The sequence below is a fragment of the Oncorhynchus tshawytscha genome, linkage group LG09, assembly GCF_018296145.1.
Source record: "Oncorhynchus tshawytscha isolate Ot180627B linkage group LG09, Otsh_v2.0, whole genome shotgun sequence".
Lineage (NCBI taxonomy): Eukaryota > Metazoa > Chordata > Actinopteri > Salmoniformes > Salmonidae > Oncorhynchus > Oncorhynchus tshawytscha.
Genome location: NC_056437.1, coordinates 62,771,876 through 62,798,225, shown reverse-complemented (window position 1 = coordinate 62,798,225; position 26,350 = coordinate 62,771,876). Strand labels below are relative to the sequence as shown.

The following is a 26,350-nucleotide window of genomic DNA, read 5'->3' as shown; positions in this document are numbered from 1 at the left end:
ATTTCTGCTTGAAAAAGCTGGTCTTTGCTTTCCTGACTGACTGCGTGTATTGGTTCTTGACTTCCCTGAACAGTTGCATATCACGGGGACTATTCGATGCTATTGCAGTCCGCCACAGGATGTTTTTGTGCTGGTCGAGGGCAGTCAGGTCTGGAGTGAACCAAGGGCTATATCTGTTCTTAGTTCTGCAATTTTCTTAGTTCTGCAATCCCTCCATCAGTGCTCAGACTGTCCGCAATAGGCTGAGAGGCTGGACTGACGGCTGGTAGGCCTGTTGTAAGGCAGGTCCTCATGCTTGTCTAAGATGGTGAGGAAGTTACTTTTAAAGAATTACCAGGCATCCTCAACTGACGGGATGAGGTCAATAATCCTTCCAGGATACCCGGGCCAGGTCGATTAGAAAGGACTGTTCGCAGAAGTGTTTTAGGGAGCGTTTGACAGTGCTGAGGGGTGGTCATTTGACTGCGGACCCGTAGCGGATACAGGCAGTGATCGCTGAGATCCTGATTGAAGACAGCGGAGGTGTATTTGGAGGGCCAGTTGGTCCAGATAACGTCTATGAGGGTGCCCTTGTTTACAGATGTAAGGTTGTACCTGGTGGGTTCCTTGATTTGTGTGAGCCACAAACAATTAATGAACATGCATCTGTGGAATGGTCGTTAAAACACTAACAGTTTACAGACGGTAGGCAATTAAGGTCACAGTCATGAAAACTTAGTAGAAAGGCCTATTCAGTGTCCTGACTCTGAAAAACACCAAAAGAAAGATGCCCAGGGTCCCTGCTCATCGGCATGAACGTGACTTAGGCATGCTGCAAGGATGCATGAGGACTGCAGACGTGGCCAGGGCAATAAATTGCAGTGTCCGTTCTGTGAGACGCCTAAGACAGCACTACAGGGAGGCAGGACGGACAGCTAATCATCCTCGCAGTGGCAGACCACGTGTAACACCTACACAGGATCGGTACATCCGAACATCACACATGCGGGACAGGTACAGGATGGCAACAACAAGAACGCACAATCCCTCCATCAGTGCTCAGACTGTCCGCAATAGGCTGAGAGGCTGGACTGAGGGCTGGTAGGCCTGTTGTAAGGCAGGTCCTCACCAGACATCACTGGCAATAACGTCGCGTATGGGCACAAACCCACCGTTGCTGGACCAGACAGGACTGGCAAAAGTGCTCTTCACTGACGAGTTGCGGTTTTGTCTCACCAGGTGATGGTCGGATTCGCGTTTATCGTCAAAAGGAATGAGCGTTACACCGAGGCCTGTACTCTGGAGTGGGATCGATTTGGAGGTGGATGGTCCGTCATGGTCTGGGGCAGTGTGTCACAGCATCATCTGACTGCCTGCAATGACAACAAGCTCAATCTCAACGCTGTACGTTCCTGCAGGCTCATCCTGACATGACCCTAGAGCATTACAATGCCACCAGCCATACTGCTTATTCTGTGCGTGATTTCCTGCAAGACAGGAATGTCAGTGTTCTGCCATGGCCAGCGAAGAGGCCGGATCTCAATCGCTTTGAGCATGTCTTGGACCTGTTGGATCAGAGGGTGAGGTCTAGGGCCATTCCTCCCATAAATGTCTGGGAACTTGCAGGTGCCTGGTGGAAAAGTGGGGTAACATCTCACAGCAGGAACTGGCAAATCTGGTGCAGTCCATGAGGAGGAGATGCACTGCAGAACTTAATGCAGCTGGTGGCCACACCAGATACTGACTTTCTTTTGACCCCCCCTGTTCACGGACACATTATTCAATTTCTGTTAGTTACATGTCTGTGGAACTTGTTCAGTTTATGTCTCAGTTGTTGAATCTTATGTTCATACAAATGTTAAATTTGCTGAAAATAAGCGCAGTTGACCGTGAGGATGTTTCTTTTTTTGCTGAGTTTAGCTAGCTAAGAGACAAAGAACACAATCAAATTACAAAAATCTCTAACTGAACGGATAAGCAGAATTGTTAATAAGAATGATCCAAATTAAAAGCTATAGAAATTAAATCTTAATATAATGATATGAGACTTAGAGGCTAGTATGGCTACAATCAAGTTTACAGGACATGTATCGGGTTGGAAGTTGAGCGGAAGTGGAGGTTGCAAAAGGTCTTAGACCCTCGCAAAAAAAAGGGCAAATCATGACGTCAGTAATCTCCAGGTTGGCGCTCTGGAATTCCGAGATGGATGACCGTTCAAAATATTTTTCTCGAGTTGGAAGTCTTTCTTTTACGCCTGCTATGTTAGTTTCGTCACTAGTTAACAGACACAAAAATGGCTAAACCCCGCCTCTCTACAATTTCTCTTCTTAATTTTATTTTAAATTTAACCCAGTGCATGATTTAGGCAGGAGCTCATAGGAGCAAAGTACCGGAACCATAACATTTCTACTGCTTGAGCTTCGGTTCCTATTATAGAATCTCAGCAAACGTATTGTGGAGCTCCTTCACCTAAATGTAAACAGTACCGTCATCCAAAATGAGTACCTGAAACTATTTCAGTCCAAGTCAAGCACTGACCTGACATTTACACACTGCTAACCTTAAATTAAGACAAAAATCTAGCCAATTTTGACTTTGTGGCTGTGTAATCTAGTGTAAACCGTATGTTTGGCTCTACGAGTTACCTAGAGGGGCATATTTTTTAAATGTAACCTTTATTTAACTAGGCGAGTCAGTTAAGAGTAAATTCTTATTTACAATGACGACCTACACCAGCCTAACCCGGACGACGCTGGGCCAAATGTGTGCCGCCCTACGAGACTCCCAATCACGGCTGGTTGTGATACAGCCTGGATCTCAATAATATAATGCGGCCCTTCTCGTCATTCACCTGCATTAATGGAAAGGTGAATGCATATTCATTCATCTGTCCATTCGAGAAGATTAAGAGGACAGGAAGAGTGGGATTTTCCACTCGCTCTAACACACAAAACACCAAGATGCAGGGTTCAGCTTTTTATTGAGAATGTTGATGGTCCATAAAATATCTAAATTCCCAGATAGTTACAATATCACAATGATCATTTGACAGGGGAAAAAATTGTTTGCCAGACATCTTGGCAGACACTATGGGACGGTTTTCTTGACCCAGATTAAAAAACATTATTTGCAAATGCGTTTTATTCCAGGACTGCCCCAAACGTTCTTTTTTTTAAATAGGATTAGGATGTGAGATTTACCTGCCAGATTACATGCTTCTACAGGTTAACAAGTGTCCAATAACCCCTGGGACATAAACACTTCCCAGGTTCAGATCACTTCCTTCATTTCACCTGTTAATTTATTTATTTTTTGTGATCAGACTTTAGTACGAGGAAGGAATATGTACCAAATTGAATACAAAGACTTAAACATGATTTTTAGAGAGCCAAATAAAGCCTGATTTCACCATCAGACAACATGAAATCCTGTTTCAATTAGGCACGGTAAGCATCATGGACAAAAAAATATTAAAACATGATTTAGCAAGTCAATGTGTACACATGAACTCACATGGCAGTTAAACATGACCATACGTGACATTGGATGAGCATGGCATCAAGTGTCGGTTAGGAAAGTGATCAGTGCATAAACTGGTCAAAATATCAAATCAGATCAGCACCCTCAACACATACAATTCCCACCAACATCTATACAGAATAAATAATAAATAATGTATTTAAAGTTATATAAAAGGACAAATTAACCAAATAATAAATAGACAAATACATACAACAGTAATCAATTCAAAAGGAATAAACATCCAGCAATGCTCAGCAGTCTCATTGTCTCTAACCTACTACCACCACCTCACTCCACCATCCCGGTTCCCTTTTAGTGCATTTAAAGTACCTTAGTTGAACCAGCGAACCCCTCCATCTTCCAGTCACATCACCACCACCCAAACCTGGTCGGTAGATAGCCCAATCTAGCCCCTAGGTATTTGCAGACCTATGCTGTGGTCCAATTCTCTCCACCTTTCTCCCATAATTGTGCACATTCATTAGTGTATTAGTCCCACCTTTTGGGTTAGGGGTTGTTTTCCCCAATCGGGCAACAAAAATAATAAATCTCAGTCCTTGATAATAAGCATCTTGAAGTCCCACATCTGCTTCCTTATATAAGAACCTGTACCACCCCCCACTAAACATCCGCCCTAACCTCTCCATGCAAACACCCCGCCGCCAAACAACCTGCATCTTTACCCTGCCGCTAACTCCCTCTTTTTTCTCAGTCCTTATACACAGTCTGTTGGCCGTGTCCTCTCTCGTCGTGCATGATATGCCTCCTCACGTGGATCCTCCTCACCCTTCGGTCCCCTGCGCTGGCCCCCTCCTCCTCTGATTGGCTGGCCCCAGGCGATGATGACTCCAAAAGGGCCACGCCTCCCGGGCCAGAACCACGCCCATTCTCATAGATGAGGATGTTGAGGGTCTCCTCAAAGATGCGGGCTTCAGGAAACTCCACCTGACAGGGAGAAGGAAGAGCAGGACACAGGAAGGCAAAGAATGGGTAGAGAATTAGAGAATTCTATATTATAGAGAATTCTATATTAAAGTGCCTTCGGAAAGTACTCAGAATCCCTTGACTTTTTCCAACAATTTGTTACATTACAACCTTATTCTAAAATGTATTAAATTGTTTTTTTTAACCTCAATCTACACACAACACCATAATGAAAGCAAAAACAGGTTTAGAAACTTTTGCCAATAAAAAAATAAAAAAGTTAAACATTTACATAAGTATTCAGACCCTTTACTCAGTACTTTGTTCAAGCGCCTTTGGCAGTGATTAAAGCCTCGAGTCTTCTTGGGTATTACGCTACAAGCTTGGCACACCTGTATTTGGGGAGTTTCTCCCATTTTCTGCAGATCCTCTTAAGCTCTGTCAGGTTGGATGGGGAGTGTTGCTGCACAGCTACTTTCAGGTCTCCAGAAATGTTAGATAGGGAGACATGTCCACTCCTGCGTTGTCTTGGCTCCATGCTTAGGGTCATTGTCCTGTTGGAAGGTGAACCTTTGCCCCAGTCTGAGGTACTGGGCGCTCTGGAGCAGGTTTTCGTCAAGGATCTCTCAGTACTTTGCGCAGTTCATCTTTCCCTCGATCCTGACCAGTCTCCCAGTCACTGCCGCTGAAAAACATCCCATCATGATGCTGCCACCATGCTTCACCGTAGGGGTGGTGCCAGGTTTCCTCCAGACGTGACGCTTGGCATTCAGGCCAAAGCATTCAATCTTGGTTTCCAGAGAATCTTGTTTCTCATGGTCAGAGTCTTTAGATGCCTTTTGGCAAACTCCAAGCGGGCTTATGCCTTTTACTGAGGAGTGGATTGCTCAGTTTGGCCTAGCCAACTCTAGGAAGAGTCTTGGTGGTTCCAAACTTCTTCCAATTAAGAATGTTCTTGGGGACCTTCAATGCTGCAGAAATGTTATGATACCCTTCCCCAGATCTGTGCCTGGACACATTGCTGTCTTGGAGCTCTACAGACAGTTCCACCGAATTCATGGCTTGGTTTTTGCTCTGACATGCACTGTCAACTATAGGACCTTAAATAGATAAATAGACAGGTGTGTGCCTTTCCAAATCATATCCTATCAATTGATTTTACCACAAGTGGACTCCAGTCAAGTTATAGAAACATCTCAAGGGTAAACCGAATGCACCGGAGCTCAATTTCAAATCTCATAGCAAAGGGTCTGAATACTTATGTAAATAAGGTATCAGTTTACATTTGTAAAATGTTCTTAACTTTTCGCTTTGTCATTATGGGGTAGTGTGTGTAGTTCCATTTTGGAATAAGGCAGTAACATAACTAATGTGGAATAAAATTCAAGGGGTCTGAATACGTTCCGAAAGCATTTTACCAATTAAGTAGGGGGGGAAAAAAGTGTTCACACCCCTTTACTTTTTAAACATAATTAAATTGAGATGTTTTGTTCACTGGCATACATACAATGCTCCATAATGTCAAGTGGAATTGTTTGTTGGAAATTTTGAAGAATTAATTTTAAAAAAAAATAAAAAAGGGTAAATGCCTTGAGTCAATAAGTGTTCAACCCCTTTGTTATGGCAAGCCTAAATAAGTTCAGGAGTGAAAATGTGCTTAACAAGTCACATAAGTTGCATGGACTCATTGTGTGCAATAAGTGTTTAACATGATTTTTGAATGACTACCCCACACATTCCAATTAACTGTAAAGTCCGAGTCGAGCACTGACTTTCAAACAGATTCAACCACAAAGACCAGGGAGGTTTCCCAATGCCTTGCAAAGAAGGGCACCTATTGGTAGATGGGGGGAAAGCAGACATTGAATATCCCTTTCAACATGAAGTTAAATCACACTTTGGATGTTGTATCAATACACCGAATGACTACAAAGATATAGGCGTTGCCGGAAATCAGTTGCCGGAGAGGAAGGAAACCGCTCAGGGATTTTGCCATAAGTCCAAAGATGACTTGAAAAAAGTTTGAGTTTACTGGCTGTGATAGGAGAAAACTGAGGATGAATCAACAACATTGGAGTTACTCCACAATACTAACCTAATTGACAGAATACAAATATTCCAAAACAGGCACTAAAGTGATACATCAAAGCAATTGGTAAAGCACTTTACTTTGTGTCCTGAATACAAAGTGTTACGTTTGGGGTAAATCCAATACAACACATTAGACTTACCACTCTCCATATTTTCAAGCACAGTGCTGGCTACATCATGTTATGAGTATTAGGGCTGGGCGAAATGGCATACAAATCATACCTACATTTTTTCAAACTTATGGCTGATTCACGATATACACTACATATCCACATAATTTTGGTCACCTGCTTGTCAAACATTCATTCCGGAATCATGGGCATTAATATGGAGTTGGTCTCCCCTTCGCTGCTTAACAACCTCCACTCTTCTGGGACGGCTTTCCACTAGATGTTGGAACATTGCTGCGGGGACTTGCTTCCATTCAGTCACAAGAGCATTAGTGAGGTCAGGCACGGATGTTGGGCAATTCGGCCTGGCTCGCAGTCAGCGTTCCAATTCAGCCCATACGTGTTTGATGGGGTTGAAGTCCAAGCTCTGTGCAGGCCAGGAAAGTGCTTTCAAAATAATCGACAACCCATTTCTGTATGGAGCTCGCTTTGTGCACGGGGCATTGTGATGCTGAAACAGGAAAGGGCTTTCCCCAAACTGTTGCCACAAAGTTGGAAGCACAGAATCATCTAGAATGTATGCTGTAGCATTAAGATTTCCCATCACTGTAACTAAGGGGCCTAGCCTGAACTATGAAACAAACTCAGATTTGTCCGTCGGACTTCCAGATGGTGAAGCGTGATTCATCACTCCAAAGAACAGGTTTCCACTGCTCCAGAGTCCAATAGCCGCTAGCTTTACACCACTCCAGCCGACACTTGGCATTGCGCATGGTGATCTTAGGCTTGTGTGCGGCTGCTTGGCCATGGAAATCTATTTCATGAAGCTCCCGACGAACAGTGCTGACAGCTGCTTCCAGAGGCAGTATGGAACTCGGTAATGTGTAAATATTTGTATGAACATAGTAAGATTCCAGACAAGTGATTAACAGAAATTGAATAATGTGTCCCTGAACAAAGGGGGGGGGGGTGTCAAAATCCAAAGTAACAGTCAGTATCTGGCGTGGCCACCAGATGCATTAAGTACCACAGTGTATCTCCTCCTCATGGACTGCACCAGATTTGCCAGTTCTTGCTGTGAGATTTTACCCCACTCTTCCACCAAGGCACCTGCAAGTTCCCGGACATTTCTGGGGGGGAATGGCCCTAGCCCTCACCCTCCGATCCAACAGGTCCCAGACGTGCTCAATGGGTTTGAGATCCGGGCTCTTTGCTGGCCATGGCAGAACACTGACATTCCGGTCTTGCGGGAAATCACGCACAGAACGAGCAGTATAGCTGGTGGCATGTGGGAGGGTCATGTCAGGATGCGCCTGCAGGAAGGGTACCACATGAGGGAGGAGGATGTCTTCCCTGTAACGCACAGCGTTGAGATTGCCTGCAATGACAACAAGCTCAGTCCGATGATGCTGTGACACGCCGCTCCAAACCATGACGGACCATCCACCCCCAAATCGATCTCACTCCAGAGTACAGGCCTCGGTGCAACACTCATTCCTTCGACGATAAATTTGAATCCGAACATCACAAAACCACAACTCGTCAGTGAAGAGCACTTTTTGCCAGTCCTGTCTGGTCCAGCGACGGTGGGTTTGTGCCCATAGGCGACGTTATTGCCGGTGATGTAAGACAGGTCCTCACCAGACAACAGGCCTACAAGCTCTCAGTCCAGCCTCTCAGCCTATTGCAGAGAGTCTAAGCACTGATGGAGGGATTGTGCGTTCCTGGTGTAACTCGGGCAGTTGTTGCCATCCTGTACCTGTCCCGCAGGTGTGATGTTCAAATGTACTAATCCCGTGCAGGTGGTACACGTGGTCTGCCACTGAGAACGATCAGCTGTCCGTCCTGTCTCCCTGTAGTGCTGTCTTAGGCGTCTCACATTGCAATTTATTGCCCTGGCCACATCTGCAGTCCCCATGCCTCCTAGCTGGTGGCATGCCTAAGGCACGTTCACGCAGATGAGCAGGGACCCTGGGCATCTTTCTTTTTGTGTTTTTCAGAGTCAGGACACTGAAGAGGCCTTTCTACTAAGTTTTCATAACTGTGACCTTAATTGCCTACCGTCTGTAAGCTGTTGGTGTCTTAACGAACGTTCCACAGGTGCATGTTCATTAATAGTTCCTTGAACAAATATGGGAAACAGTGTTTAAATCCTTTACAATGAAGATCTGTGAAGTTATTTGGATTTTTACGAATTATCTTTGAAAGACAGGGTCCTGAAAAAGGGATATGTTTTTTTGCTGAGTTTATTTGTGGCTGAAATAGCCAAAGCCACTAAGGGGTGTCCACATGCTTTTGTATATATAGTATATTTAGATCATGTTTTTGTGTAATGCTTTGTTGTACAAATAATTGTCAAATACACTGCATTTCAAACAGTCAGCAATAATCTAATGAATTCAGGGTTTGTGAAATTATACCTGGGCTAAATATAAGCCAGCAGCATACCACCCTGCATCCCACTGCTAGCTTGCCTCTGAAGCAGGGTTGGTCCTGGTCAGGAGACCAGACACTGCTGGAAGTGGTGTTGGAGGGCCAGGAGGAGGTACTCTTTCCTCTGGTCAAAAAATATATATCTTAATGCCAGTGAATGGGGACATTGCCCTGTGTAGGGTTCAGTCTTTCAGATTGAATGTTAAACGGGTGTCCTGACTTTGGTCACTGGAGATCCCATGGCATTTACCATAAGAGTAGGTGTGTTAACCCCGGTGTCCTGGCAAAATTCCCAAATCTGGCCCTCATACCATCATGGCCACCTAATCATCCCCAGCTTCCAATTGGCTCATTCCTACCCCCTCCTCTACCCTGTAACTATTCCCCAGGTCGTTGCTGTATATGAGAATGTGTTCAGTCAACTTACCTGGTAAAATAAAATAAGACCCACTAATAAATGTAATTATTTTACCAAAATAATCACTGATCTGGCATTCAAGTCTATGAAAATGCCCATTTTGTTACAAATTTAACCAGAACCATGCATAATGCACATTCACTTCTTGTAGCAGGCGTTACAGGAAATTAACACAAGTCTAATAAACAAAAGCCCACGTGCTAGTGAGTAGCCAGCTAATCTTTATAGCAATCGTTATATTTCAAGTTTTGCGAACTTGGATCTATTAGCTAGCTAACAGGGCATAACAGCTGAATTGTTATGAGTACACCATTCTGTCCGTCTCCAACTGTTTGAACAGCATGCTAGCCTGTCCACTTTGTTCAGATGTTGAAATCACGTAGCCTACCTTATTTCGCAGAATGAGAAGCGAATTTTATATAAAAACAAAAATATAAAACGCAAAAATATAAAACGCAACATGTAAAGTGTTGGTCCTATGATTCATGAGCTGAAATAAAATATCCCCAAAATTTTCCAGACGGACAAAAAGCTTTTCTCAAACAGGGTGTTCCATTTCCCGCCAATATCCAGCACCTTCACACAGCCATTGAAGAGGAGTGGGACAACATTCCACAGGCCTGATCAACTCTATGCGAAGGAGATTGTGCTGCATGAGGCAAATGGTGGTCACACCAGATACGGACTGGTTTTCTGATCCACGCATCTACCTTTAAGGTATCTGTGACTAACAGATGCATATCTGTAATCCCAGTAATGTGAAATCCATAGATTAGGGCTAACCAATTGACACATTTCCTTATTAGAACTGTAACTCAGTAAAATCTTTGACATTTTTCTTCAGTATAATTTTGTTTAAAACAGTTTGAGATTGCTCCTACAGTTTTGCGTCGGTGCTGCAGTGTAACTGACACCCGGCCCAGAAAGACAATTTCCATAGACAGCCACATAGAAGTCAGACTAATAAGAGACTTCAGTCATCACTTTTGTGCACAAAAGATACATGGAATTATTCAAATAATTCTCACTGAAACAGATTTTTCTTCATCACTCACAGATATTAACATTTTATGTTCATCCAATGTCTGCCATTCTTTGGATAACATGACAACGTCGTTGCTGTTCACATTGCTAGTGCGCATTATAGATATGTAGTGGTGTAATATGATGTACTGCTGTATCTTTTGTTTTATATGTAAGTGTTTTAATATGTTTGGACCCCATGAAGGTAATGGGGATCCCTAATAAATACAAAAGTTGGTCCGAAAGCAACCTGGATAGAGAGGGTCCATCTATCGAATAGATAGATAGATCACATGAATAGATTACCTTGAAAACAAAAGGCAGACATCTTGGGCGCAGTCTCCAGTTCTTATTAAACCTCAGGGACACAGCACAGAAAGGGTGAAGGATACGAGACCAAAAAGACATGAGAATGAGCGGACATGAACGCTAATAAAAATGGGAAAATAAATAATTATTCTTGCGATTACAGGCATTTGGAATATCGCGCAAAAACATACATTCTAATTAATCCTATATCTCACCCAGCCCTAACGGGTATTCGTGTAATCATTAAGGAGTGGGGAGTTTTTCAAGATAAAAAAAAAATAAAAAACAGAATGGAGCTTAGCACAGGCAAAATCCTAGGAGGATAACCTGGTTTAGTCTGCTTTCCACCAGACACTGGGAAATTAATTCACCTTTCAGTAGGACAATAACCTAAAACACAAGGTCAAATCTAAACTGGAATTGCTTACCAAGACCGTGAATGAGTGGCTGAGTTACAGTTTTGACTTAAATAGCTTGAAAATACAAGGCAAACCCTGAAAATGGTTGTCTAGCAAAGACTGACAACCAACTTGCCAGAGCTTGAATAATTTTGAAAATAATAATAAAATGGGCAAATGTTATACAATCCAGGTGTGGAAAGCTCTTCAAATTTATCCAGAAATACTCACAGCTGGTGAGTATTCCAAAGGTGATTCTAACATGTATTGACTCATCTAGTCAAGATACCGTTTAAAAAATATATATATATATGAATTTTTGTTCGACTTTGAAACAAGAGTACTTTACGTCGTTACACAAAAATGTAAAGTAAATCCATTTTAATCCCACTAACAGCAAAATGTGGAAAAAGTCAAGGGGTGTAAATACCTTGAAGGCACTGTATACCCTAGCATTTACCTAAACCCTGATGTTGCTAGCCTCCATGTTAGTGTTTAAGCTGTGGAAGCTCAGAGTGGAATTGGTTTAATTGGGCTTACCTTGGTCTGTTTCTTCTCAGTGGCGTAGACAATGGATGTGCAGCACACCTCAGCGATCTTGCGGCCCTCACCGTAGAAGGACCAGCAGCAGATCTCGTCCCCGAGCACGTCCTTGACAAACAGGACACGCCCGTTGAAGCGCAGCCCCAGTTTATCAAACAGCTCAATGTTTTTCAGCAGGTTGTCATCCGAGTTACTGAAGGAGAGGGAAAAGCAAGGAGTTGGGTCAATTTCTATGACAGCACCATTGTCAACATACACATGCAGAGAGCATGAGATCCTGACTTGAGATGCATCACCCCTTGGCAACAATGCCTGACATGCATGAAACACTGAAATCTCAAAGTGAAATATTTGGTTTTACATTTCTCAGAGTAGGCAGTAACTAATGTAACTTTTTTGTTGCTTAGCTTAATTGTGGCAGAGCTTGCTAAAATAGAGACTTTGAGCATGGAATCACCTATAAAGTCAACAGCAGCTATAACATGACTACCTATTGGATATACCTAAACTCCTGGGCAATGTTCCCTCTAAGCTGCACACACGCAGCCACGCAACTCTCTCAGGATTTCCGCGCAGAACAAATGCTGGCCCGTGCAAGATTATACTTAACTAAAAGGGGCAACTCTAGTGTACACACTTCCTTAAACAGATCGTTTCTTTCTAATGTGGCAATTGTGATCAAATCAACAAAGTATCAGCCACTTTCAATGCAACAAACCTTAAGCTTGAGTCAGTGATTTTGATGTAGTAGGCGGTCTTTCAATCATCTGCTGTCGAATATGTGCTTTTGAGATCAAAGAGCAGATTTTGCAACCCTCACCTTGCACATTTGTTGATATTCTTTGCTATTTTGCAAGTTATTTGCCTAGTTATAGCATTTTTTTAGTCAGCAATGGGAGAGTGATTGCATCCAATAAAAGCACAAAACATGAACATTTCTTGCCATCTTTCAAAAGTGTCAGGTAAGAGCTTAGATTTTGTCTTTAAAAAAAACTGTTTGTATTTTGAGACGGGCTTGAATATGCAAAAAGAAGCCAATAGGCAGAAGGTAGCCTACATTGTCTGATTCTCTATTGTATTAATAAAATGACTTTGATTTTGTAAAATTTGTTTCTTGCATCATACAAACGCAATAGCCTACAACGCAATTTCCAGCATAGCAGGCTAAAATAGGCTACATATCCCCCCCCAAAAAAATAGCTAGTATTTCCTTATGAAAATGTTATGGGATGCATTTGCATTGTTTTTCCTTGTCAGGCCACTCTGATATGCCTATTAGGATCAAATAGCCACAGTAGCCTACTTGGCCACCATCTAAAACGTTAACTTAAAGGGGGGTAGGAGTTGAACTTCAAAGTAAACGTGTGCCGGAAGTTGAATAGAATGCCCAGTATTCAAGTTTCCAATCCCAAGACCTGAAATTCGCTCAGTTTGTGAAAAATGGAGGGAACATTGCACCTGGGTATCAACAGTACCTGGGATGCTTTTGTAGTTGTATTAGTTGAGATAGCGCTGAATTATTATCGGAGTTCATGCAGATGAGAAATCAGGCCTGGGCTAAAGCAAGGAAAATAGACTTGCGTTGCCCTTATATTAATTTAGCCACTCCAAACTTTGATTAAAAAAATATATACAGTACCAGCCAAAAGTTTGGACACCTACTCATTCAAGGGTTTCTTTATTTTTGTTATTTTCTACATTGTACAATAAGTGAAGACATCAAAACTATGAAATAACATATGGAATCATGTAGTAACCCAAAAAAAGTTAAGCAAATAAAAATGTATTTGAGATGATTCTTCAACGTAGCCACCCTTTGCCTTAATGATAGCTTGGCACACTTAACATTCTCTCAACCATCTTCATGAGATAGTCACCTGGAATGCATTTCAACTAACAGGTGTACCTTGTTTAAAGTTCATTTGTGGAATTTATTTCCTTCTTAATGCGTTTGAGCAAATCAGTTGTGTTGTGACAATGTTGGAGAGGCATACAGAAGATATGGACTTGGTCTTTTACCAAGTAGGGCTATTATGGCAAGAACAGCTCAAATAAGCAAGGAGCATCAACAGTCCGTTACTTTCAGTCAATCCAGAACATTTCAAGAACTTTGAAGGTTTCTTCAAGTGCAGTCGCAAAAAACATCAAGCTCTGATGAAACTGGCTCTCAAGGACCGCCACAGGAAAGGAAGTCCCAGAGTAACATCTGCTGAACAGGATAAGTTAGAGTTACCAGCCTCATAAATTGTAGCCCAAATAAATGCTTCAGAGTAACAGTAACAGACACATCAACTGTTCAGAGGAGACTGCGTGAATCAATCATTCATGGTCAAAATATTGCAAAGAAATCACTTACTAAAAGGACACCAATAAGAAGAGACTTGCTTGGGTCAAGAAACATGAGCAATGGACATTAGACCGGTGGAAATCTGTTCTTCGTTCTGATGAGTCCAAATTTGAGGTTTTGGTTCCAACCGCCGTGCCTTTGTGAGACGCAGAGTAGACGAACGGATGCTCTCTGCATGTGTGGTTCCCACTGTGAACCGTGGCAGTGGTGTGGGGAATTCAAGGCACACTTAACCAGAATGGCTATCACAGCATTCTGCAGCTACACACCAGCACATCTGGTTAGTGCTTAGCGGGACTATCATTTGTTTTCAACAGGACAATGACCCAACACCTCCAGGCTGTGATGGAGTGCTGTATCAGATGACCTGGCCTCTACAATCACCCGACCTCAACCAAACTGAGATGGTTTGGGATGAGTTGGACGCAGAGTGAAGGAAGAGCAGCCAACAAGTGATCAGCATATGTGTGAACTCCTTCAAGACTGTTGTAAAAGTACTCCAGGTGAAGCTGGTTGAGAGAATGCCAAGAGTGAGCAAAGCTGTCATCAAGGCAAAGGGTGGCTACTTTGAAGAATCTAAAATAGAAAATACATTGTAATTTCTCCCTCACTTTTTTTGGTTACTACATGACCCCATGTGTTATTTCATAGTTTTGATGTCTCACTATTATTCTACAATGTAGAAAATAGTACAAATAAAAAAACACCCTTGAATGAGTAGGTGTCCAAACTTTTGACTGGTAGTGTATATAAACTCGGGATGGTAACGTTGTCAGTAAAAAAATATGAAGTATATAGAAAAGCTAATTGAGCTACATACAGTGGGGCAAAAAAGTATTTAGTCAGCCACCAATTGTGCAAGTTCTCCCACTTAAAAAGATGAGGTCTGTAATTTATCATCATAGTTACACTTCAACTTATGACAGACAAAATGAGAAGAAAAAAAATCCAGAAAATCACATTGTAGGATTTAATGAATTTATTTACAAATTATGGTGGAAAATAAGTATTGTGTACCAGTACCCCCTGTATATTAGCCTCGCTACTGTCATTTTATTATTGCTCCTTAATTTTTTTTATTTTTTTTACTTCAGTTTATTTTAGCAAATACTTTAACTTTTTTCCATAAAGCTGCATTGTTGGCCAAGGACTTGTATAAGTAAGCATTTCACTGGCTATTTGAAGAATCTGAAATATTTTGATTTGTTTAACACTTTTTTGGTTCCGACATGTTTCCACGTGTGTTATTTCATAGTGTTGTCTTTATTATTATAAAAACATAGAAAATAGTAAAAATAAAGAAAACCCCTTGAATGAGTAGGTGTCATAAAACTTTTGACCGGTAGTGTATATATACAGTAGCTAAGAAAGAAATACTAAGTGTATGTTGTTTAACTGTTAGTAGCCTATGTGCCTCACCCTAATAATTTGTTTAATTTTCCCCTCATAATTTAGTCTACTGTTCTGACTTGGTGGTGTACATGTAGCCTGTTTTGGCGAAATGTCATCGAATATTGTAATAGGTTTCATTGTCTGCTTATATGCCCCCTTTATTTATCCTATGGTTCTGTCTTGGTGTACAGGGTGAAAACTGTAAGAAAGGCCTGTGTTCTGAATTCTGTCACAGTACATGTAAAAAGTGCAGTTTTGTAATTTTTTATATTGACTACGTCCGTCCTAGCTCGCTCATTATTATCTTAAATCGACATTACGGATTGCTTCTTATACACTCGTTGTCCCCTAGTGCCACAGATTCTAAATCTAAATTGTCAGTAGAAACCATTTGTTTAAGCAAGTCATCATTTCAGCTATGTTTTTTTGAAAGGCAGTAAATGAGGCTGAATGAACCGTTTCACTGCCAGACAAGCCTCCGCTGATAGCCAGGTGTAGTGGTAAGGTGTTGAGACAGCTTTATGTAGGCCCTAAAAGTTTGTTGGCACTGTTATAGTGCAATTAATGTATTGTTTAGTGTTGTGTAGTGGCTTTGCTGGCATACATCCCCAAAAGATTTTGGGGGAGTTTGTCCCACCAATATTTAAATGCTAAAACTACCGCTGTGTTTGACAGTGTGATAGACTTTAGTCAACAAAAAGCTGCTCTCTTTCTGGGGTCCAGCAAAACGAAGGCAGTTAATACAATTTTAAAAACATTACAATACATTCAGATGTCACAACACACTGTGCCCTCAGACCCCTACTACACCATTACCACATATCTACAGTACTAAATCTGTGTGTGTGTGTATATTATTGTGTGTGTGTATGCATGTGTCTGTGCCTATGTATGTGTTGCTTCACAGTCCCCACTGTTCCATATAGTATTTTTTTATGTTATTTTCATCTAATTTGACTGCCTGCATCAGTTACTTGATGTGGAATAGAGTTCCATGTAGTACTGTGTGCCTGCCATAGTCTGTTCTGGACTTGGGGATTGTGAAGAGACCTCGTGGCGTACACGCGGGTGCCTGAGCTGTGTGCCAGTAGTTCAGACAGATCGGTGCATTCAACATGTTAATACCTCTCATAAATACAAGTAGTGATGAAGTCAATCTCCCCTCCACTGAGCCAGGAGAAATTGACATGCATATAATTAATAGTAGCTCTCTGTGTATATCCAAGGGCCAACCGTGCTGCCCTGTTCTGAGTCAAGTGCAATTTTCCTAAGTGTAGGACATGCCTTGTTGATAGTGTTGTTAAGACAATCCTTCCGTGGCCTCCAACTGCTCTTAAATGCTAGAAAAACTAAATGCATGCTCTTCAACCGATCGCTACCCGTACCCACCCGCCCAACTAGAATCACTACTCTGGACGATTCTGACCTAGAATGTGTGGACAACTACAAATACCTAGGTGTCTGGTTAGACTGTAAACTCTCCTTCCAGACTCACATTAAGCATCTCCAATCCAAAATAAAATCTAGAATCGGCTTCCCGATTTCGCAACAAAGCCTCCTTCACTCATGCTGCTAAACATACCCTCGTATCCTACCGATCCTTGACTTCGGGGATGTCATTTACAAAATAGCCTCCAACACTAGTCAGCAGATTGAATGCAGTCTATCACAGTGCCATCTGTTTTGTCACCAAAGCCCCATATACTACCCACCACAGCGACCTGTATGCTCTCGTTGGCTGGTCCTCGCTGCATATTCGTTGCCAAACCCACTGGCTGAAGGTCATCTATAAGTCTTTGCTATGTAAAGCTCTGCCTTATCTCAGCTCACTGGTCACCATAGCAGCACCTACCCCTAGCTCCAGCAGGAATATTTAACTGGTCATCCCCACCTTCGGCAGCCTTTCTATACAGTTCTCTGCTGCCAAATGACTGGAACTAATTGCAAAAATCATTGAAGATGGAGACATAACTCCCTCTCTAACTTTAAGCGTCAGCTGTCAGAGCAGCTGTACAAAGCCCATCCAACCAACTACCTACCTCATCCCAATATTTGTTTTTCTGCTCTTCCGCACACCAGTATTTCTACTTGCACCTCATCTGCACATCTATCACTCCAGAGTAAATTGCTAAATTGTAATTACTTCGCTACTATTGGCCTATTTATTGCCTTACCTCCTTAATTTTGTACACACGTTTTTCTATTGCGTTATTGACTGTACGATTGTTTATCCCATCAGTTATTGTGTTGTTTTTGTCGCACTGCTTTGCTTCATCTTAGCCAGGTCACAGTTGTAAATGAGAACTTGTTCTCAACCGGCCTACCTGGTTAAATAAAGGTGAAATAAAATGTTCATTAAATAAAGAACGCAGAGCAGCGGTTTATTATGGATATCCTTCTCCCCATCTAAGCTACTGTTGTATCAACATGTTTTGACAATCCAGGGTAACTCCAAGCAGTTTAATCATCAACTTTCTCAATTTCCACATTATTTATTGCATGATTTAGTTGAGGTTTAAAGTTTAGTGAATGATTTGTCTGCAGCTCTTTTGTTAAGTGTTGCAGTCATTTCAGTTGCTGTAGTAGCTGACGTGTGTAGTGGTGAGGCATCAGCATACAAAGACACTGTGGCTTTACTCAAAGTAGGTGGAATGTCATTAGTAAAAATTTTATAAAGCAAGGGGCCAAAACAGCTACCCTGGGGAATTCCTGATTCAAACTGGAATATGTTTGAGAGGCGTCCATTAAAGAACACCCTCTGTGTTCTGTTAGACAAGTAACTCTTAATCCACATTATAGCATGGGGTGTAAATCCATAACACAAGTTCTTCCAGCAGCAGAGTATGATCGCTAATGTCAAAAGCTGTACTGAAACTGAAGTCAGCCCACACAATCCTTTAATCATCAATTTCTCTCAGCCAAATCAGTCATTTGTGTAAGTGTTGTGCTTGTTGAGTATCATTCCATATAAGCGTGCTGAAAGTCTGTCGTCATTTCTTTTCCTGTGAAACCAGCATTGCATCTGGTCAAACACCATTTTTTCTAGAAGTTTACTAAGGGTTGGTAACAGGCTGATTGGCAGGCTATTTAAGCCAGTAAGGGGGCTTTACTATTCTTGGGTAGCGGAATGACTTTAGCTTCTCTCCAGGCCTGAGGGCACACGCTCTCTAGTAAGCTTAAATTGAAGTGGCAATATCGTCCGCTATTATCCTTAGTGATTTTCAGACGCCGGTGGGATGTCATTGTTGATAAACTATTTTTTTTACCTCTTCCACACTGACTCTAAAATCAATAGTTGTTTATTGGTGTTAGATTCTGGATGAAACTTGGAACATTGTTATACGCAGAAGCATAGCATATAAAGGAGTGAAAGAGACTGGTTTTTACATCAGAAGTTAATCGTTACCTTTAGAAGACAGATGGCTTTGAAATGTGTTGGGTGTATGGGAAGAAGTCACAAGATTGCTATAGGGGAAGCGGACGGACATCTGTGGATTAGGTGAACCGATGGTTTATTACCCTATTAACCTGTTCCGGTCTAACCATTATATGTAAGGATTGGAGACAAGGAGGAGGGCCTAAATTGGAGTATATATATATATATATATAAATATATATATGTATAAATAAGTAAATAAATAAGTAAATATATAAATAAATAAAAATAAATAAATAAAAATAAATAAAAATAAATAAATATAAATTAAAAAATAAAAAAAATAATTAAAAAAAAATATATATAAATATATACATACATTACACACACACACACACACACAGTCGGAAGTTTATATACACTTAGACATTTTTCAACCACTCGAAAAATTTCTTGTTAAACCATTGTTTTGGCAAGTCGATTAGGACTTCTACTTTGTGCATGACAAGTAAATGTTTCCAACAATTGTTTACAGACAGATTATTTCACTTATAATTCACTGTATCACAATTCCAGTAGGTCAGAAGTTTACATACACTAAGTTGACTGTGCCTTTACAAAGCTTGGAAAATTCGAGAATATTATGTCATGGCTTTAGAAGCTCCTGATAGGTGAATTGCCATCATTTGAGTCAATTGGAGGTGTACCTGTGGATGTATTTCAAGGCCTACCCTCAAACTCAGTGCCTCTTTACTTGACATCATGGGAAAACAAAAAGAAATCAACTAAGACCTCAAAAATAAATTGTAGACCTCCACAAGTCTGGTTCATACTTGGGAGCAATTTCCAAATGCCTGAAGGTACCACACGTTCATCTGTACAAAGAATAGTATGCAAGTATAAACACCATAGGAACACACGCAGCCGTCACACTGTTCAGGAAGGAGATGTGTTTTGTCTCCTTGAGCTGAACGTACTTTGGTGAGAGAAGTGCAAATCAACCTTGGGAAGATGCTGGAGGAAACGGGTACAAAAGTATCTATATCCACAGTAAAACGAGTCCTATATCGACATAACCTGAAATGCCGCTCAGCAAGGAAGAAGCCACTGCTCGAAAACCGCCATAAAGCCAGACTACGGTTTGGAACTGCACATGGGGACAAAGGTTGTACTTTTTGGAGAAATGTCCTCTGGTCTGATGAAACAAAAATGGAACCGTTTGGCCATAATGACCATCGTTATGTTTGGAGGAAAAAGGGGGATGCTTGCAAGCCGAAGAACACCATCCCAACCGTGAAGCACGGGGGTGGCAGCATGTTGTGGGGGTGCTTTGCTGCAGGAGGGATTGGTGCACTTCACAAAATAGATGGCATCATGAGGACAGAACATTATTTGGATATATTGAAGCAACATCTCAAGACATCAGTCAGGAAGTTAAAGCTTGGTCGCAAATGGGTCTTCCAAATGGACAATGACCCCAAGCATACTTCCAAAGTTGTGGCAAAATGTCTTAAGGACAAGAAAGTCAAGGTATTGGAGTGGCCATCACAAAGCCCTGACCTCAATCCTACAGAAAATGTGTGGGCACGCAAGGAGGCCTACAAACCTGACTCAGTTACACCAGCTCTGTCAGGAGGAATGGGCCAAAATTCACCCAACTTATTGTGGGAAGCTTGTGGAAGACTACCCGAAACATTAAAAAAAAATAAAAAAATGTTTTAACTCTGTTTATTAAGTTTTACACACACAAAGACAAAGCAATATAAATAATATAGTCAACTAGAAAAAAAATACAAATAAAAAAATGGCTTTAAAGATACCATACAAGTTAAACACACCAGGCAGAAGGCCTGAGCAAACACCTCACCATTGTTCCTGTAAACAGTCAAGGGATAAGGGTGGAGAAATGCAACCACTCACAGAGAGTCATGGCCACAAACCGACCATCCACTGGATCAAAAAAAAAGTTTACAATGCTTTAAAATAAAATAAAAATAGAATGATTATTCATGTAGGCGTGAACAAAATGTAAAAATAACTGGGAAAAACAAGCTCACACTAGTCTCTGCCCGGGCAAGATGAACAAGGCATCTGCGGATCATAATCAATAAGCACAAGGACCTTAATGCCCTCCCCAGCAAAAACACAGAGAGAAGCTCCTCCAACCCTTAAGTCAGACTTATTTTAGTATTAATTGGAATGCCCTCAGAGGATGGACTGTTTCAAGTAAGACCAGAATGGAGCCCAAGCCTCAAACAGTTTGGGGTTCCCACGTGAATTGAATTTTTTCTAGTTTCAGAGAGCACAACCAATATTTATAAGATGGGGGAGCTGCCATCTTCCAGTTCTGTAGTATTAGCCGTCTAGCTAAAAGAGTTGTATAAGCAACAGTGTCCGACTGGATTCTTGATAGGGGGGTACCCATGGGCAGTACTCCAAAAAGGGCTGTAAGGGGAGACGGATCTATAACAGTGTCATATATAGAGAAATATTTAAATATTAATTCCCAGAAACCTGACAGTTTATGACAGCCCCAAAACATATTTCAACAGTGTGGCTGGTTCCACTTTACATCTGACACAGGTAGGATCAAAATCAGAGAATATTCTTCCAAGTTTGGCCACCGACCAGTGGATACGGTGAACCACCTTGAATTAAATGAGGCGGTGTCTAGTGCTAAAAGAGGACGAGTGCACCCTGTGCAGCACAGATTCCCAGGCGTCTTCCCCAAGTTCCTCCCCCAAATCCTTTTCCCATCGAGTCTTTAAAGGCACCAAAGAAGGGTTCTGTAAGTCATGAATGATTGCATATACATCTGAAATTGCGCCCCTAGGAAGCTTGTTCAGCTCCAAGATGCTCTCTATAGCTGTATTCGCAGGCCTATTGGGAAATCCAGGTGTGTTAGCTCTGACAAAGTTTCTAGTCTGGAGATAGCCGAAAAAGTGGGATTGGGGGAGATTGAACTTTTCCTGCAGCTGAGAAAAAGAGGCAAATGTATCATCAAAGAATAATTGGGCTAGTGAGGAGAGGCCTAGTGAGTGCCAAATGCCAAAAGCCCCATCATTCAAAGATGGAGGAAATAAAATGATCTGATTGATTGGGCCTGATAGAGAAAAGCCTCGGAGGCTAAAGGCTAAACGGAACTGATTCCACATTTTAAGAGACTGCTTTACAAATTGGGTTGACACCTTTTGCCTAGGGACACTGGGAGAGACGAGCACAGCACAGAGGAAAGTGCTGCAGGTTTACACGATTCAGACTCCATCTGGACCCAGAGTGGTCTAGGGCCAGTAGGCCAGTACAGAATGGCTCTGAAATTCACAGCCCAGTAGTATGTCTGAAAATTTGGTAGAGCTGAACCCCCCAATGAACCCCCCAATGGCTTCTGTAAATGTTTTCTACCAATCCGTGGTACCTTGCCATCCCAAATAAAATGCATGAATGTTTGATTCAGTGAAATAAAAAAAGATTGGAATAAAAATGGGTAAACATTGAAATAAATATAAAAATTTGGGCAACACATTCATTTTAATGACATTAATCCTTCCGATAAGAGAAAGGGGTAGTGAATTCCAAAAAGTAAAAGATTGTTTCAATCTGTCTGCTAGAGCAACAAAGTTTTCCTGAAACAAATTTGAATATTTCCTTGTCACTTTTACTCCCAAGTAAGTGAATTGATCCCAGACAATCCTAAACTGAGAACTTGTAAAAGAGCACTTTAAAGCAAACTTGTTTACCGGAAAAAGCTCACTCTTGCCTAGATTCATCTTGTACCCTGAGATTGATCCAAACTTTTTAAGAACAGATAGGGCACGTGGCAATGAGGTATCGGGGTTGAAGATAAACAAAAGGAGGTCGTCAGCATATAGCGAGACTTTCTGCTCCCAGCCCGCCCTGATTATGCCTTGAATGGCATCATTAGAGCGTAGTGCAATGGCGAGAGGTTCGATTGCCAAAGCAAACAAGGGGGAGAGTGGGCAACCCTGTCTGGATCCGCGGTGCAAGGGAAAATAGTCAGAGGACAAGTTATTAGTCCGTACCGAAGCCATGGGGGAAAAATAAAGAATCTTTATCCACGCAATGAATTTGGGGCCAAAGCCAAATCTAAAAAGGGCAGCTGTTAGGTAATCCCACTCAACGCGGTCAAACGCTTTTTTGGCATCAAGTGAGACCACCACCTCCAGGTCCTCCGACGCTGGGGAGTACAGTATTGAAAAATAAATGCCTATTTCTCACAAAGCCAGTCTGGTCAGAGTGTATTACATGGTGCAGCAAGCCTTCCATACGGATGGCTAAAAGCTTTGCTAGGATTTTGTAATCACAGTTTAAAAGCGAGATTGGGTGATAGGATCCACATTCCAGGGGGTCTTTGTTTTTCTTTAGTAGTAATGAAATTGAAGCCTGATAAAGACTAGGCAGAAGCTTTGAAGTATTAAGGCACTCTGCAAATAGTCGAGACAAGAATGGGCAAAGCAGACCAGAAAACGTCCTGTAAAATTCAGTTGGAAAACCGTCCGGACCCGGTGATTTACCACTTTTCATTGCAGACACTGCTGTTGCAATCTCCTCAAGCGTAAATTCTTCTTCTAGATAGTCATGGGAGTCTGTATCAATTGAAGGCATATTCAAGCCATTAAAGAAGGAGTCAATCAGCAAAGGGTCTTGAGGGGATTCAGAGGTGTATAGCGCAGAGTAAAATTGTTTAAATTGATCATTGATCTCTTTATGGATAACTGTGGTGGCACCAGACGGGGTCCTTATTTGTGGGATTAAACGTGAGGCCTCAGATTTACGGATCTGATGCGCAAGGAATTTGCTGGCCTTGTCGCCTTGTTCATAGACTTTGTATCGAGCTCGCAAGAGTAACTGTTCAGCTTGCCTGGTAAAAAGCTCATCAAATTCAGATTGGAGTAGTTGGCGCTCTTTATGCAGATCCGAGGAAGGATCCGTAGCATACTTCTCATCCAATGGGGCTATGGACTCGCTCAGGTCCCGAAGTCGCTGGGAGCAAACTCTGTTTTGGTTGGCTGTATAAGAAATAATTTGGCCACGTAGGTATGCTTTGAGAGACTCCCATATGGTAGAGCAGGACATACCTGGTGTTGAATTAGTTTCTAGGAATAAGGTGATTTCAGAAGAAATGAAATTGACAAACTCCTTAATCTGAGAGTAAAATGGGGTTGAGACGCCTTTGATAACACATAGGAGGTCGCTGGGGAAACTCTAGTTCAAGCACTAATGGTGAATGGTCAGAGATAACAATACTCTCGTAAGTACACTGCCGAAGGTTAGGCAGAAGTTTTTTGTCCAAAAAGAAGTAATCAATCCGGGAGTATGTTTGATGAACATGTGAATAAAAGGAATACTGTCTATCTGTAGGAAACGCCAGGCCTCAAACATAGCATATTTCTGAAGAAAGGATTGAATAAGTAGGGCACATTTAGATGGGCCTGTATTTGTTTGTGAGGACTTGTCAAGAACTGGGGACATTTTACAGTTGAAATCCCCCCCCTAAAATCAACAAATGAGAATCTAAATTGGGAATAGCAGACAGAAAGGAAGAAATTAAACTTGTGTCATCCCAATTGGGAGCATAAACACTAGCCAAAACAAGAGGGGTAGAAAACAGTTCACCGGTTACTATGACGTATCGTCCCTTAGGATCAGCAATAACCTCAGAAGTGACAAAGGGAGTAGCTTTATCAACCAGAATAGCAGCACCTCTTGATTTACTATGAAAGTTTGAGTGGAACACTTGACCAACCCAGTCCTTACGCATCCTAAAATGCTCACCAGTCCTCAAGTGAGTCTCTTGTAGAAATGCAATATTTGCATTCAAACCCTTTAAGTGTCAACACCCTCTTACGCTTCACCGGGTTGATAACCCCTTTGGTATTCCAAGAAATGTGCTTGATCGCATTATTTTGGCCCCTCTGGGCATTCCCGTTATTAAACCCTGTCATTAGAGCATAGAATGGAAAAGCAATGAGCGCCCAAAACCCCCAGAATAACTTGTCTCAGAGTAATAATGTACGGTGGTAAATGTTTGGAAAAAGTACAGAAAAAAAAAAAAACTAAAGACAGAATGACAACATTAGAACTGAACAATTCAACCTGCCCCCCCACACCCTCCCCCCATCCCAGACAATACCTCCCCAAACGAGGTACAAGCCTAAATAGAACATGTTTCTTCGCACAGTATGTCTGTGAGAGTGCGGTCTTAAACCTAAACCCACAGTCCCGCTCTTTAAAGTCGTGTTTTGTTAGTGGATCAAGCAGCAAAAAGAAAGATTTATGGGGTTTTCTCAACAACAAAAAAAGGCGAATCCCTTGTGCAAACGGAATGACAAAAGCACCACCTGTAGATGTATATAATTGTATTCCCAGTCTTATAACAGGCATTGAGAGAGAAAATAAATAAAATGTATAAAGGCTCTCAGCCAAAAATCTAATTTGGAGTAAGGAAATCGTAGTAAGACAATCAAAAATAATAGTAATTATAATAGTAGTCTAGTTGACGCTGAGACAGCTTACAACCAATACCAAAAAACTACGTGTGCACAAACTTTGAACGTTTGCTGGGCATAAATGTCGCTCAAAACGTTTAAAATTAAAGTGAGGCCCCAAAACCGTGTAGCCTCGGGAGACATTTACTGTTTACTGGGTCAATGCAAACGGTTGCAGTAAACAAATAACCAAAAATATTTTGAGTCACTGAGACAATGTGTAAACAAACTAAATAGGTGAGCGAGATAAGGCACGCACGCTAGATGATCAAAACATTAGATCACATCTAACTATACAAGACTAGCCTGTTATATCTAAACAATTTTACCACAGGTGGGTTACTTACTATCCACAGTTCGCAAGCAACAGTTGCTGAATTGTGAGCATATTCAAGACTTCTTGATGTGACGTTGAATGTGAGCCATAGCCTCATCCGGAGATTCAAATGTGTAGTCTATACCCTCATGAGATATCCATAAACGGCCGGGAATCGCAGTCCATACTTCACACTTGGATGGTCCCAAGTACTCGTTTGGCCTGTCCGAAAGCTGCGCGCTGCCTGGAAACAGTGGGAGAGTAGTCCTGGTAGATGGAGAAGCTCTGTCCTTGAAAGCTCAGAGTGGTATTGCGGGCTCGTCAGAGGATCTCCATCTTCTCATGAAAAAAGTGCACTCAAAGAATGTCACGGGGCCTCTCCCCATCCCGGGGCTTTGGGCGCAGCGACCGGTGGGCTCGATCAATCAGGGGCTTTTCATCTAAGGCAAGAACATCCTTCAGCAGCCCTGAAACGAAATCCGTGGCGCGATGCATTTCCGCGGACTCTGGGGCCGATACAAGTCTCAGATTATTGCGGCGAGAGAATCCCTCTAGACTCACACAGCTCTCCTTCACCTTTTTCAAATCTGCAGCTAGGCGTTTAACTTCAGCCTCCAGGGATGTAGTTAAATCGGAGACATTAGTAGCGGAGGTCTCCAGTGC

General features: G+C 41.9%; 1 protein-coding gene across 1 annotated transcript in view; it reads right to left on the bottom strand.

Moving 5' to 3' along the window:
• Positions 1 to 2,942: 2,942 nt before the first annotated feature.
• kctd13 (potassium channel tetramerization domain containing 13) overlaps positions 2,943 to 26,350 on the bottom strand; it is a 45,374-nt gene continuing 21,966 nt past the window's right edge. Inside the window, exons 6-7 of the mRNA XM_024414865.2 lie at positions 11,748 to 11,943; positions 2,943 to 4,446 (exon numbers count right to left, since the gene is read on the bottom strand). Coding sequence (XP_024270633.1) covers positions 4,210 to 4,446; positions 11,748 to 11,943 — 433 coding nt within the window. The 3' untranslated portion in view covers positions 2,943 to 4,209. The remainder of the gene's footprint in view (positions 4,447 to 11,747; positions 11,944 to 26,350) is intronic.